At 37.0% G+C, this 16,063-nt stretch overlaps 1 protein-coding gene across 4 annotated transcripts in view; it reads left to right on the forward strand.

Moving 5' to 3' along the window:
- LNPK (lunapark, ER junction formation factor) overlaps positions 1–16,063 on the forward strand; it is a 66,042-nt gene that overhangs the window by 18,221 nt on the left and 31,758 nt on the right. For all 4 annotated transcript variants that reach the window (XM_032221733.1, XM_032221726.1, XM_032221741.1 and 1 more), the window contains exons 6-8: positions 6,342–6,382; positions 14,452–14,535; positions 14,616–14,667. In XM_032221733.1, the coding sequence (XP_032077624.1) occupies positions 6,342–6,382; positions 14,452–14,535; positions 14,616–14,667 (177 nt within the window). The remainder of the gene's footprint in view (positions 1–6,341; positions 6,383–14,451; positions 14,536–14,615; positions 14,668–16,063) is intronic.

The following is a 16,063-nucleotide window of genomic DNA, read 5'->3' on the forward strand; positions in this document are numbered from 1 at the left end:
TGATGTTCTCCTTGAAAATGTTGGGTATATGCTCAAGATCATATCATGGGAAATGGTTGGCTTGCTTCTTCTGCTTTAGCTTAACTTGGAAATTGCCCATGAGTAGTTTGTGATCTGTTTCACAATCAGTTCCTGGCCATGTCTTTGCTGTTATAACTAACTGCTACCTCCTACTACCATATACATATACACATACATATACAATTTAATTTCTCTTAACTCCATCTGGTAATGTCCATGTTTTGGTATTGTTTTGGTTGTTTGAAGACTCTCTTGTTAGCAACGAAAAATCATTAGACTGGCAGAAATTGTTAATTCATTCTCCTGCTTCATTTTGTTTTTTTTAGTCCATATAGTTCAAATTTCTGTGTATACCGTGTTTCCCTGAAAATAAGATATGGTCTTATTTTCTTTTGACCCACAAAATATGGCTTGGGCTTATTATCAGGGGAGGGCTTATTGTTTTGGGGTTGCCGGGCGAATGGCCTGGCTCCTGTGGCTTGGCACCTTCGAAATGCCAGTGAATGGCGCTCTGCACGGCTAGAGAGGGGGTTGCGCGAGTGGCTGTTCTGCTCGCGCTCGCGTGCCTCCCAGCTTCCCAGTGCTCTGGCCCAGCTCTCCCTGCAGAGCCAGAACACCTCCGCTGTCGCTGCCGCCGCCTGTCACCGCCATCCCAGCATAGCTTTTTTGGTGGCTTCCAAACTGAGTCTTCTGGCAGTGGCCACTCTGGGCATACACTCTATGGTTGTGGGCTGGCTGCCGGCAGAGCATACTCCCAGAGTGTACAACCATGGAGCGTACGCCCAGAGTGGCCACTGCCAGAAGTCTCGGTTTGAAAGCTGCTGAAAATGCCATGCTGGGATGATGGCGGGCAGTGGAGGCAGCGGAGGTGCTCTGGCTCTGCAGGGAGAGCTGGGCCAGGGCGTCGTGAGGCTGGGAGGTGTGTGAGTGGGAGCGGAACGGCCACTCACGCAAACCCCCTCTCCAGCCATGCAGAGTGCCATTCACTGGCATTTCAAAGGCGCCAAGCCTCATGAGCCGGGTGGTGGAAAACAGGTGCTCATGCGGCTTGGCGATACCCCTAGGTCAATGAATGGCGCTGTGCCCAGCTGGAAAGGTTTGGCGGGTGGCTGCTCGTGAGCGTGGTCTGTGTGTTGTGCTGCGACACAGCTGTTCGCCCCTGAACTGTGCCCGGCTCTTTGGGAGCCCGTTCACAAGAGAGCAGCCGCCCAGCAACCCCCCTTTTCAGCTAGGCACAGCGCTGCTCACCAACCTAGTGGCATCCCGAAGGCACCAAGCAACACAATCACCTTTGCCCCCAGTGATGTGCGGTGAGGTTTATAGCTGGTGAGGCACTGACACAGTGGTGGATTTCAATTTTTTTAGACTTGTGGACTTCACCCCCCAAAATTCCACAGCCAGGCATGCTCAGTTCCGATTGAAAGCGACAGCATTTGTTTTTCTCCATTGCGAAAAAGTTTCCTTCATTCTTTTTCTTCTCCCTTCCTCCCTCTCTTCCTCCCTCCCCCCTCTCTCAAACAGACATGCACACAGAGAAGTTGGATTGGACTAACTCCTTCCCTCTCTCTCACTCATTCTCTCTCAAACAAACACAAACACAGAAGTTGAATTGGAGCCGATCCGAGCCTTTGATTGCAGGTGGAAGCCACGTTACCTTTTCAAACTTGTAATCAGTGAAGGTGGGCTTGTATAGTTTTATTCAGCTGTTTGTGTGTGTGTGTGTGTGTGTGTGTGTTTGAAAAGGCAATGTTGCTCTGCCTGCAATCAAACTACACTCGGGGAGGGATCTACACTTGAGGATGAAGTTTGAATTCCTCCCGCTCCCTCTGACCCACACGTACCTTTTCCAGCTGTTTCAGAGAGGATTTCAACTCTGCTCTTGCCTGCCATCATGAAAAGAAAAAAAATGTAAAAGGAAACAGGCAAGAGCTGAGGTCAGACTGAGCTAATTGCCGCCAGAGTCACCGTGGATGACTCTTCTTAGTGTTTAACTGTTTAAAAAAGCCTCTAAAAAGCGCCCTCTACAGGAGGAGGCAGGAGAACAACGTGCCTCACCTATGTCAGGAATTTTTAGGCTTTTAACCCTTGCTTAACTCTGCTCAAGTGATCATTAAAAGACTAAAGTCAGACTAGATGAGGCACGTCGTTCTCCTGCCTCCTCCTGTAGAGGGCGCTTTTTAGAGGCTTTTTAAAACAGTTAAGCATCTTAAATACGAACTTCACAATATTCACAAACTTAAATTGGGATTAATGAGCAATCAGTGTAGAGTATGAGTCACTGAATGTAATAAAGCAACCTGCTTGTTAAACATTCAGTCGTAAAACTGAATTATATTATATTTATTCAAAAATTAAGAACAAAATTAAATCCTACAATTATTTTTTCAAGATATTTGGGGTTTTATTCTTATATTAATAACAAAAAGAATGTTATTAAATTCTGCTTTATTTTTGAGATCCTGTTTATCCAAAGGAAAACTTGTAAATTTGTTTGGTATCAGAGTTCCTTATATAGTGTATGTGTGCATTGGTTCACACCAGCCTTTAATCTTGGTGTTTTTTATGGAAATATCCTAGCATGGAACACTTGCTTATCTTTTGGAATATATGAGAGGATTTGCCAAGCTGTTTTCAATCTATTCAAACATATTATTTACTAGTACACATGATCCTCCATTGCCCATTTGTTGAGGAACATGAAATATAGGCATTCAAATGCACATTATTTTTATTTTCCTGCACAATATTTTCTAATATCAGTTTCTTCATGCATTTTTTAAAACATTCATAATGTTGCTCTTTTCTGGATCATGAGATCAGTCACTTATATCCTGCCCATTTCTTGTTTGGATTACCACAATGCTCTGTATGTAGGGCTACCCTTGAAGAGTATGCTCATATTTGTGACCCTGAGAGGTTTACGATTAAAACATAAACAGTATCAAAAATCACATAATAAAATATACATACAAACTATACAAAACATTAAAACAATTAGAACCATGCAGTTCATCAGGAAAGCACAGTTGTTCATAAATAGGATAACTATTTTCATTCTGATGCTTATTTGTATATATTCTTATAGCATTGTCTCCTTGTATATGAGTCAAAACTGCAGATTTTAAGTTAAGGTTGAAAGTGATTTGCAATATTTCAGTTTGCTTTCCATGTTCAGTGTGAGACCAAATAAGCTCCATATTATATTATCAGACAGTTAAAAGAACACAACCCTGGTCTCCTTGAAGTTAACAGCACTTATTATTATTATTATTATTTTGACTGCAATTAGCAGACTCTGGAGAAGAAAGGCGATTGATCAGAGTTAGCATAATGTGAAAGGACTAACCTCTTGACAAGCCATAATGTAAACTTCAAACAAAGGAGTTGCTGCACTTTATTTTACTAGCCCTTCAGATCTGGTTGCCAAAAATGCTTTGGAGAAAGCAGAAACAGATATGTAGCACATATCTGTAGCATCTTAAAGTAACTATGCATTTTCCCAGGATCCACAGGAAAAGCAGTTTCTGTGTGAAGCATTTTTTGAAGATTAAATTTTATGTGCTACACAACTATTTTCACTATTACATTATTTTTACTATTATTTGCTATTGTTGTAGGCTAGCACAGGGAGCAGGGCACGGATGTCATAACATCGTAAAGATGACCAGGGTGATTTCACCCCCCCCCCGGGTGGTGTTTTTAATGGGGTAATTTGGTATCCCCAAACAGTTTAACATATACTAAGCACTGAATGCATATACATATTTCCTCTTATGGCTACAAATTTTGAGAGTTGTACCTGACAGGCTGTTGCCAACAGGTTATCTGCTCTTAGATACATTTAAAGTACACTAAAAATGTACAGCAAGTTGAAATAAAGTACTAGATATTTGAAGGATACCTAAAGGAATTTTAAAACATATTCAAATGAATTATTTTTAGAACAGTCGAACTTTACTTGTAATGTCTCTTAGGTTGCACAAAATCATTTGGCCATATCCTGATTGTTTTGGGTTTTCTGTTGGAAGACTGCATTCTTTTCCGCGTGACATTATATATGTTGGAGAGCCAGTGTGGTTTGTTCTTAACATATCCAGCTAGAACATGGGTGTCAAACTCAAGGTCCGGGGGCCAGATCCGACCCGTGGGGTACTTAGATCTGACCTGCAGGGTCACCCTGGAAACAGCGAAGGATCGATCCATGGTGCATCTGCCACTGAAAATGGGCTCCCGAGCTCTGTTTTTGAATGCCACAGCCTCCTGCAGCCCTCTGCCAGTGAAAACAGAGCCCATTTTCACTGGCAGAGGGTTGTAGGAGGCCATGACAAGCAAAAACGGGGCTCGGGAGCCCGTTTTCACTGGCAGAGGGTTTCAGGAGGCCGTGGCAGCTGAAAATGGAGCTTGGGAGCCCATTTTCACTGGCAGAAGCACTATGGGCCACCACAGATGCCCCTCGACATGAATGACGTTTAGCTGGCATGCCCACCAGGGCCATGCCCACCCGGCCCCCCAAGGTCAAACACAAACCTGATGGTGCATTCAATGAAATCGAGTTTTGACACCCTTGAGCTAGAAAGTGGGACACTGTGAGTTCTAGTCCAGTCTTGCGCACAAACCCAGCTAGGTGATTCTCTCTTAACCCTAATAAATAGGAAATTGCAAAATCTGAAAATTCAAGAAAACTGCAGTGGCTTGTCCAAGCAGTTGCCACAATTTGAAAGCATAAGTGTTATAAATGTTACTCTTGAACATGATTTATTTTTCCAAAGATCATCTTTGAATCCTTTGTTTTCTTGGCAGTACACATTTTGAGGTATTTAAATCTAATACAGGTGATGCTTAAAAGCAATTTATGCAACAATCTCTTCAGCCAAACTATGTGAGAATAAGGAATATAAAAAATATACTCCAAAACAGGTGTTTTACCATAGCACCAAATATGTTCTTTTAAGCATAATTTGAAATTGTTTCCACTGAGAAATGAGTCTGAGGCATTGGTTTCAAGTTGGTGTGTGTATTTTTTCTTTTTCATTTAAAAGATAGTGGAATTATTATTGGCTGAGTTTTCTGCAGGCAAATATTTTAAGACATTGTTGACAGGAGTAATCTTATTATAGAAAGGAGTTTAATCTGAAAGGAATTCATTATGTCTTACGATGCGTTCCTAATTTTGGTGGTTTAAAACTAAAACTAAAATCTGTTATGGTTTTGGGAAAAGGAAGTTGTGGTATTTGTACAGTTCAGCTAATCAATAATTGAAGTTTATGTATATAACAACTCTTTTCAAAGGAGCCTAAAATAGTATGCAGAAGAATATATACATCTTTGTAGTACTTTTGTGAGCTCATGGTTTACTCGATCCCATTTCTTGAACTTCTTGTTTAACTGGTGATGTGAAACTACCTTTCCAAGTTTATTTAGCATGCAATAATTAAGTTATAGTAGCATTCTTTCTTTATAACCAGTCCACTGCACTTAAATAGATTGTAACAGCTGTTTATTCCAGAATTTGAAATTCTGTGGGTGCTCTTGGCATAAATCTTGCAGGCATTTGAGCCTCTCAGTTCAGTTCTATTTGTCTTGACATTAACTTTGAAGAGGCCCAGTGACATTCTTGGGCTATCTATATTAGAACTCTGTTATTATACTTCAATATTTTTTTCAGTTGCTTGGAGTTAAACATTTATGTTGCAGGGACTTCATAAAAAATACTTCAGACATTTAAAGTTATTTTTTCTTTTTTTTTCTAGAAGGGTTAAAATATTACAACATTATTATGCAATCTGTTATATTGCTGCTTCTCTTGCATTAGAATTCTTGACAAATGTGTATTTCTTTTAAAAAATGGGCTTATTAATTTTGTATAGCATTTAGTATCTGCTTAATTCTGGGATTGCTTTTGAATATTTTAAAAGTATATTTTTATTTAAACTTAAGCTCATGTTCTTTTCCCAGTCTATAATGTTTCTGTGATAGTAGCTTCATGTCAACTTCAATTTCTTGCCTTGGTTATAAAGATGTTATGACATTTGAAAACAATATTATTTTTAATAATAATTTACTTGATACAGCATTGCATAAAAACTCAGTTACCATATTCACTTGCAGCAAAATTGATAAGCTGCTGATTATGAATAATGATGTATCTTATTAAATATCCCATCAGTTAGCCAGAAGAGAATGGGTAAATACTCCATTAGAACTTTAAGCTGATCAGGGTGTGAAGAAAATACTTTTTGTATTCAATATTTTCTTTATTGTGGGTGTGGATATGCTTGTCCCATTAGTATTAAAATATTATTATAAATATTATTTTCTAGATGAAGCCTTAGAAGATTTAAAATCCCAGAAGAAAAAAATAGTAAGTCTCTATATAAATATGTTACTTGAAATTGTATCTCATGTTTTATAAAACATTCACTTGGTTGCAGATATTCTTAAAGGATATGTGAAATACAGTTAATATGTTCAGCTGATTGAGCTGTTATTATCAACTGAACATGGAGGGAGAAAAATATCTTCTAATCCACAATATATTTTGATGGACATTCATCAACAGGATTGGAGTAGTGGGATAGAGACTGTACCATTTTTGTATTTGTGATTATTTAAGTTTTATTACAATCAATATAATTTTAATAAGATTTCTTTATCTCATTATTTGTGCATTTTTGGCATATCTCCATTGAAAGTTGTGTCAGTGACAAGTCAATTGTCAAGTACCAGGGAAATCAAAAGATCCAGGCAGTTCAAATGTGCATAAAGATTTATTGTAAACATTACATAGATCTACATTAATTTGAACTATTAACCATCAAGGGAAATTAGCAGGAGTTTAAGAATAGAAAGGAATTCAAGATGGGCTGGACTTAGATCTCTTGTGGGCATGAATGACTAATGATGCATTTGACTCCTCCCTCGGTCTCAGCCTGGTCATCTCCTACATCAATTGTGACATTTCTGAGAATAAAGTCTTGATCTGGAGCTGTTTGTTCTTTATTCTTTAATGTTTATTTAAATGAATAATAAGTTCTACAAATCTACCAACATTTTTTCTAATGTATTCAGCAAATCATGTTTGTATTAGTAGCTTAGCAAGGTTTTGCCTTCAGAAGTGGTTAATGTTGGTTATAGTCAAGGAGATGTGAAAAAAAAGAAAAGAATAGTAAGCTCTTACATTTTATAAGTTGTTATAAATCCATGAGATAAAGACTAAATTACACCTATCATTGCCAAATCATCCAGAATTTAGTCTGAAATAAAAATGCCAGCCTGTGGTGTCATGGGCCTGACAGAGAGAAAGAATAGGGAGTTAATCTCTTCCAGGTCTGTCTTCCATGTGCAATACAGTAGGTTTGGTGGATAGGGAGGAGAATAGCAACTGTTTAGCCAGTTCCGTTGTTCCATTTAATGGAGAATTTGAGCAGAGTGAACCAGAAGGGGCAACAGCTTGAGTGTAAATAGCGGCAAATTTAGAATGAATTGCATTGAACATGAAATAAAACACATTTGGAGCAACATCCTGTAGAGTGGCTACAGCTAAGAATGCGTACTTCATAGATTCACTGTATATATTTGTGAAGTAAGTTTGTATTGCTTTTTCATACTGAGGCATCTATTCTATGAGGATGTGAGAAAGGGAAAGACAGAGGAGTTAATGAATTGGTATGTGCAATCTGTAGCATTCCTTGTGGATGAAGTAACTTGGATAGCCTTAACTCCACCTTAACCTGAATTCCAGTGTTGAAGTAAAGTGGGAGGATACAGCAATAACCAGCAATTAACCTATTGTTTTGTATTATTTCTAGATAGTAGACTCAAAGTTGTAGACAAGTGTCTAAAAAAATGAGGGCTGCAACTTTCTTGGATAACGCTTGCCCTTCCCAACTCCATTGCTTCCTGGAGAGAGTGGGTTTATCCATCTCTATCTCAAGGAGACAGTAATAAAACTGTCACTTGATATATATTCGATTGGCAGATTTTACTTTGCTAGTTGTTGCAATCTATGGGGGCGGTGCTCATCTCAATTTCAAGGGTCATTGAGTCAGCGCCATCTATTTCCGCTGTCATATGGCCAGCATGACGTCACTGAGTGCTGTTACCTTCCTGCTGAAGTGATCCCTATTTACTTGTATTTGCAGGTTTTTGAACTTTTAGATGGACAGAAGCTAGGGTGAGGACAGGAGCTCACTCTGTCGTGTATTGTTTGGATTTTGAACCTGGGCTGTGTCCTTTCCAGACAACAAGCCCAGGTCTTAACTGCTGAGCCATTGCGTCATCTTAGGTACTATTAGCAAGTCCCAAATATATGTTAGAGATTCCTGCAGGTGATTTATGGCAAACCTCTGAATACTTTTAAATAAATGTGTGAGATTGGCGTTAACTTGAAGAGTGAATATACCATAGTACCCAATAACATATTCTTGTGCAATTCCTCACTTGACATAGCTAGATGCATATATTTTAATTAGCAGATATAAAACTCAAGTCACTAATGAGTTAATAATTAGTATCTTTAAAAGTAACCAGAATGATTTTCTTCATTTATAATTTGTTGTGTACTTGCTGTTTTTACATCCTCTTTCTTCTTCATGCCCAGCAAATAAACACCCTGTGTCAACTCCAATTTCATACTTTTCTCTACCTTCGGTTGTTTCCTGTGCTTTGTCACAGCTTGATTAATATTTTGTTATCTATTACTTTTCTTTTTAAAATTATATATCATTTTTATTCAAAAAATAATTTCAGTAATATAATCTAATTCAAAATAAATTAAAAGGGGTAATGTCATGAATTAAGGCAAATATATGTATCCAAGGATAATGTTACAAGATCCAAACTGAGTTGATCACCAGGATTAGAGGTTTAGTCTTTCTGTCTTGTGCTGGAGCCCATCCTTGGGGAACATCTCTCTCTCCAAAATGGATGCAATGGGCTGCTCTATGCATAATATTTATGTGGAGCCTGGTTGTGCGTGGATTTTAGTTGTTAATTGGGGGATTGTTGGCCAGTTATTAAGTTGCTGATTGTTGTTTCCTTATGTTGCGCTGCCCTCAGTTCCTAAGTTCCTGGTAAACTGATTTAAATCAGCACTCCTGTTGACTGGCAAGGGGCCCCATTTCCCCAGCTTCAATCATTAAGGGCAGGTTTCTCTCCCCCCCCTTCCATCATCAGAAGAATGTAAAATGTAAGAAGTGCAGTACCTTCCAGGTTGCAGATAATTTCTTCCATAATGCATCCCTTTAAGCAAATCCATAAGAATCAACTTTTCAGTCCTAGTGTCAGCAAGGTGTCTGTAAAAAGTTATCAAAATTTCATTAAAATGACTTATTTTAGCTTTAAAAACCAACTTTATAGTCCTGTGATTTACTTCCAAAAATATTAATCTTAGTTCATTCGAATATTGTCATAGGAATTGATCTCTCTTCAATTCTTTTTTTTGTCCCATTGCATAGGGGACAATTACTCACTACTAAGCCTCTTTTGTAAATTCAATGAAAAGACCCAGATCATTCTACTGGTTTATCACTTGCATTTCCCCTTTAATTTTTAAAATCAGTTCATTTGAATATCCAGTAAAGAATTTTTGAATGGGTTATTATTTTGGCCTACCTCTTTAAATATCTTTGTAATCTTATAATTCCCATCTTTTAAAATCCAATATTTCTAATTTCTGCATTAAGCAAAAATGTTTCATCTGTAATTCCGTCCTTAGCATCATTTAAACTTAGTTTATCTATAAAAGCCAACATTATTACTATTTTTGTTATTGTTTACTAATTTCTGCTTCTATTCTTGGAAGTCTTTAATATAATAGTTCAGAAGTTATAGTGTTTTGTGTCATTTTATAAATCTCAATCTGAATCCAAACCAATTTTTTTTAGTTTTTTCTAACATCCATTTTAAATAATAAAGCCTCTAATCTCTGTTATGATTTACAGTAAACAAAACAATTCTGCTTTCCACTCAAAAGCTATTTATTTTATATAGTTTATATAGTTCTACAATAAATCTTATAGTTTCAATATTCCAAATTTGTCTGGATCTTTAATTTATTTATAAATTACTCTTGGTTCAAAAGCTTATTTAGTCCTTTGCCATTTATTTCAAATTCTTTCTTAAACTTGTAATTAATTTTTCTTTTGCTCAAAGATGAAGATAGACTCATCAGGTGGCTTTTTAAACTTATTGTTCTGAAGATCTCTGGTAGCTTCATAGTAACGTATTTTTCAGAGTATAAGACGCACCAAGATTTTGAAGAGGCAAATTAAAAAAAAGTTTTTGCACTCTGCAGACCTCCCAAAAACGGTCCATTTTTCACGAAAATGAACCCATTTTTTTCAAAAAAGGGGCATGACTAGCCTTTAGGAGGCTTGTAGAGTGCTCCTCAGGGGTGGCGGGGCTCAAAAACGAGCAAAAAATGGCATGCATAGCCTTTAGGAGGCTTATAGAGTGCTCTTGGGGCTGGGAGGGGGCAAAATTGAGCAAAACATGGCATTTTACAACCTTTTTTGCCACAGTTGTTAAGTGAGGCTATCCAAGGCCTTATGTAAGGATGTGCAGATCTTTCACATGCATTTTAAAATTAGGGACAATAAGGTGATTACAAAAGACAGTAAAATACATTGGAGGGAGTATGCATTCTTAAAAAAGACATTAAAAATACATTGGGGGGGGGGGAATAAAAGAAAAGAAACAAAGTGGATAAATAAGCTTCTACCCAGATTATCTGTTTCCATAATGCCTGTCAAATATTTTGAGAAGCCTTAAGAAATTTGATGGTTAGATAAATATAGGTGTCACTTTATATTTGTGACTTCTGATTGTATGGCCTTTTAAGAGGATTAGAGAAACAGTTAGTATAGCCTTTGATAAGAGGTTTTGAAAGGGCAAAAATGTTTTGTGGAAACATTCTCAGTAACTTATAAGAATAAAACCTATGTTAAAAGGTCAAGGAAAATAACAGTATGTGAGCCAATGAATTTTGTATGACCTTTCTTATGTACTGTAGGATTTGACTTCCAAGAAACACTTGCACATACTGGCTAACTTGAGCAATGTGTTCCTTTCTTTAAATAAATGTTACACTTTGGCATTGGCCAAGAGCTCCACTGGGTTGCATGCAATAGCTGTCCAGTGCTTATCTCGAGGTAATGTCTAGAATCCTTTTCTGCTTTCTCCTACCCCACATATGTTTGATGCCATCAGAGCTAATAAGGCCAGCTATATCTTTGGCAATACATGTTCAACATAATGCCAGATTTTAAAAAATGTGTCCATATAGGAAATTATAAAGGGACACGGTGACTCCGTGGCTAAGACGCTGACCTTGTCAGTAAGAAAGGTAGGCAGTTCAGCGGTTTGAATCCCTAGTGCTATGTAATGGAGTAATCTCCTGTTATTTGTCCCAACTTCTGCCAACCTAGCAGTTCGAAAGCATGTAAAAATGCAAGTAGAAAAATAGGGACCACCTTTGGTGGGAAGGTAACTGTTCCATGCACCTTCATCATTTAGTCATGCTGGCCACATGACCACTGAGCGTCTTAGTGCTGGCTCTTTGGCTTTGAAATGGAGGTGAGCACCACCCCTTAGAGTCAGAAACGACTAGCACATATGTGTGAGGGGAACCTTTACCTTAACTTTATAGGAAGTTATATTTTTTCTGAAGACAAAATCCATTCTTGCACACAATGTAATTCTACTTGCATGGAAAGAAAAGGAAAGGAGAAAGTTAAAAAATACGGTCCAGGGGTTTGCAGAAAAAAGAGAAATTGGCAGAACTTATCTAGTGAAGAGCCTCATTCTATTCTATCAATAGAAATAGCACTTCTGTTGGTGAACATTCAAGCTCTAACCTACTGTTAGTTGTTAATAATCTAGAGTTCATTCTAATGTTGAGATGCTTAGTGGGGTGAGAAATATAGTTATATATAATTCTTCACCAGACCTTTCAGCAATGAATACTACTTGAATGGCTTTTATTTATATTTGTCTTTGTGTTTTTTAAATTAATGTTATTTTTATGAAGTTCCAGTCTACAGTTTGCTTTCTGTATTTTAATTATTCATTGAGAATCACTTTGAGATTTGGAAAATTCAGAAACAGTGTAGAAGTACATTTAGTAGTAATAACTGAAAAAGAGATGCTTGGGGAATGGTTCAGTCAGGGGGAAAAAGATAAAACAGCTGAAGTATGAGAAAGAAGTAGAATCTTTGTCTAAAACGTAACTGCAACTCATCCGTATCCATTAAACTGACATTATTCCAAAATAACCTTCCCAAACTCCAGATGGTTTGTACACTAATTCCCATTATTCACAGTTACATTTGGGAGCCATCTTAGCTGAGTTGACTTCTTGGGTATTTAAGTAACCAGGTATGTTAATTTAAAATATTATCAAGACCTAAAAATCTGGAGTTCTTACTCTGAAGTTTTCTTTATTATATAACAAATTTGTGATCTTAGCAAACAGAGATTTATAAACTTCCATTTCAAAATGTTTTGAGCACAATATTTCATGAAATGCCCTAATTTTGAGTGCAAAATGGGCTTTCAGGCATGCTGTAAATATTTTATAATGCTCAAAACTGCCCCCCCCCATTTTTGTTGCAAATTTGCAAGTTTAAAATGAAATATTGCATGCTTATAATTTGCACTTTATTTTTTAATTTCTAATCATGTCAGAATTCACTGGCTATCATGTGTTGAAGCAAGAACTAGTCAAAGAATAATCAGATAATCAGTTATGTTACCTAGATGTACTAATTTGCCTTGTTACAAAATCTTAAATACTGGAAGGATTTAAACCAAACTTTTGGTTTTAAATTATCCGTTGGAGAATTCTGGCATCTACAGCCATCTTTTGTAAATTGGTTGGTCTTAATAATGTAGATAATTTTTTCCTTACTCCTTTCAAAGTTAGCTGCATATATTATTTGCTAAATAAATCCTTGATTCCTCCTTTGGAATACTATCCATACATAATGTTTACATTTAAATAATATAATAATGTAATATAGGGCAACTTTCCCCAGGCTAGCACCTTCCAGAAATATTAAAATTGCTAATATTGCTTTAAAGCCTATTGTTTGGGAATCCTGTGCCAATGTTCCTGGAGAGTGCTTGTTTTGATAGGAGCCTTGCCAAAGGGTATCCGGTACAGGATCATCTTTTTCAACCTGCATCTTTCCAGTCACCCTTCTACGCCCCATAACAAAATAGTTTGATCAGTGTTTACACAGAGTAATTTTGGTGCAGCAGTGAACATGAAATAATAGCTTATTTGAGTGGGAGAGGAAAAAATACTGGATGTATAAAGGGGAAGTAAATTTTAACACTGAGAAGAACCTGAGGAGAGGGGAGCCATCAAAACGCACTGTAAAATGCTTCACATTCCTTGTGTATATTAGTCATCTGTCATAATTTTAGAACACAAATATTCATAGTTAAACTTCTTCTGATGCTGGCTATTAACTGCTAAAATGATATTTTACTAGTGATTACTTTTTTAATTAAGCCCATGTATTAGCCATAAAGCTGCTTGAGTGCATTGTAAATAAAATGCTGTAATAATGAAGTGCTTTAATTACATTCCCTAAAGTATGCATAGTACTCTGTAAATTTTTTATTTAAATTTTTAACATGTTCTATTTTTTTTCCTGAAAGGCAGTTTGAATCTAGCTGTAAAGGCTGAAGCGTTAGCCTTTAAAGTCATTTGAGCAAATTCCATGGCTGTTCTCCCAGTTAGTGAGTTTTCATGGCATTTGCAGCAAGCTAATTGCTTCTGCTAATAAATAATCTAAAATCAATGCTGACAGCAGTTAATTGGCAGAGAGACTTTATTCTGTAAAGCACTTGGCTAACGACCTCCTTTAAATTAATAGCATTAAGTGCTATGAGGAAATAAATCTGAGGAATTGCCTGTCATTTGCTTGTCATGTCTAATAACTTCCAATAATGATAGCTGATAGATTTTTGCACATTCTATTATTGAAGTTGGTGCATGTAATTATTCTCCTCATTATATGTAAACAATTAGCAATATTTGGTGTTTCCTTGCAATAAAGCTGTTGAAGACAACTAGAGGTTAGAAAATTCTTTTTGAAGCTAGATTTTGTTTCAGCTGAGTGCAGACATATGCATGTCTGTAATTGCATGTATTCCAGGGTTTCTCTGGGTCCAATCTGTGACTGGAACTGTGAGACTTCACTGCTCTAATCTCTCCCGCATTCATTTTAATGCTCTCTCTCACCTATTCTGGGGGATTCCCCAAGTTTGAGGGATGAGATTTTGGAGGAGGGAGAAGCAGGACAAGTCTATTCTGCTAACGTTATTTTGTTGTACTCTTAATTTATGCACTAAAAGAAATGCAATGCAATGTAAAATCTAAAGAGGCCTATCTTGACTAACAGAACCAAATTTTATTTTTAGCTTGAAGAAGTGATGGAAAAAGAAACATATAAGGCTGCTAAATTAATCCTTGAACGATTTGATCCAGAAGCCAAGAAGGCAAAGGTAGGGTCTGATCTCTGTACTAATTTTCTAGAAAATGCACCATAGAGAAAAACACTTTATAATATTATTATAATTGACAGGATGTTGAGCCGCCATCTGCTGGAGCATCTGCAGTTCCAAGACCTGGCCAAGGTAATAGCTCTACGAAACTACTGCTTCTCATAAGGAAAATTATATTTACACAATGTAATGTTTATTCCAAGAGGTTTTGAATAATTGGAAACATTGCTCCGTCATGAAGAAGGTCTGTTCCTAAGCAAGAATTAGAGTAGGAGTGGTTCTTTGTGGATGAGTGAAGGGAGCATGGCTAAAAGAAGCAAAAGATTCCTCTCTCTCTCCAATAGGCACAATGAACCCATGAAGTTAGTGGACACAAATATCCAAGAATGTAGGTTTTTCTGCCTGGCTTGACCCTAGATCCCAAAAGGACTCAGACTCCAGGAACAGTAAACCCTTTGGCTGCAAATAAAATGACTTAAAATCTTTTTTCTATTAGCCATTTTTTCATATGTCCATATACTTGACAAAATTCAGAAGAGAAATTGTTATACACAAATATAAAGACGACTCCTGTCTTTTCCGCAGTGAAATGATATTTTAAAAAAATATTCATATACACCCGGCAAAGAAATAAGACAAAGCCGGTTGTATTTTGAAGTCATAGAGAAAATATGTTTTCATCCTGCCTTTTCCTCTAGTCATTTGAATTTTTACATTGATAATTTTCTTAAGGAGCTCTAAATAGGATGCAGAAATTTGAAAATAAGTTGGCCTGAAGTAGAATAGTTCAAGGCAGAATTTGAATTGTGTCCCAAATGATACAGAAATAATATAAATTCCTGGACCTTTGAGTGCTAATGCAGTTCTTATCTACACTAGGAACATTTTGTTCGGAGATGGTCCCTCCATAAATAATGATACTGAATTCAGAGCTACTCATTGCAGCTTTGCTGGAAGGGCAATTCTAGCTCAACTTGTATATTCCCATGGTTGTAATTCTGTATGACTTAATACTTTATCAGTAACAAATGTGCACACTGTATTCAAGTTGGAGTCTGCTGAACTATCATTTTGGTCTGGTTTTGATTCAATTGGCTGACTCCCGTCTGATCCTCAGTCACACCAACAAAATGACAAGGTCAGAGCAGAGCAATATGTTGACAGTATTTCAACACCTACTTTGGAACTCATTATCTATGGCAAATTCCTTCAGAGCCAAAGGCAGTTTTATGTATTAAGGATGATTTAACAAGCCTCCCCTTCCCTTTGAATGAGAGGTATTATGATAACGAACAACTCATTACTAACTAGGTATCTGATCTTTTTCTGCATGGACTTGAAGTTGCTGTTCAGCCCTCCCCAACAGAAATGTAACCACAGCATCTCAGTGTTCCATTATCTACTCAGAAAAATAATCCAATATTTTTCTGAAGTCAAAAATTGGAGCAACTTGTTTATTTCTACACTGATCAGGTCTGATAACCACAGGAGAATTTCGCTGTATTTGGTAGATTTTGAATAGGAGTGG

Source organism: Thamnophis elegans, chromosome 1, assembly GCF_009769535.1.
Source record: "Thamnophis elegans isolate rThaEle1 chromosome 1, rThaEle1.pri, whole genome shotgun sequence".
Classification (NCBI taxonomy): domain Eukaryota; kingdom Metazoa; phylum Chordata; class Lepidosauria; order Squamata; family Colubridae; genus Thamnophis; species Thamnophis elegans.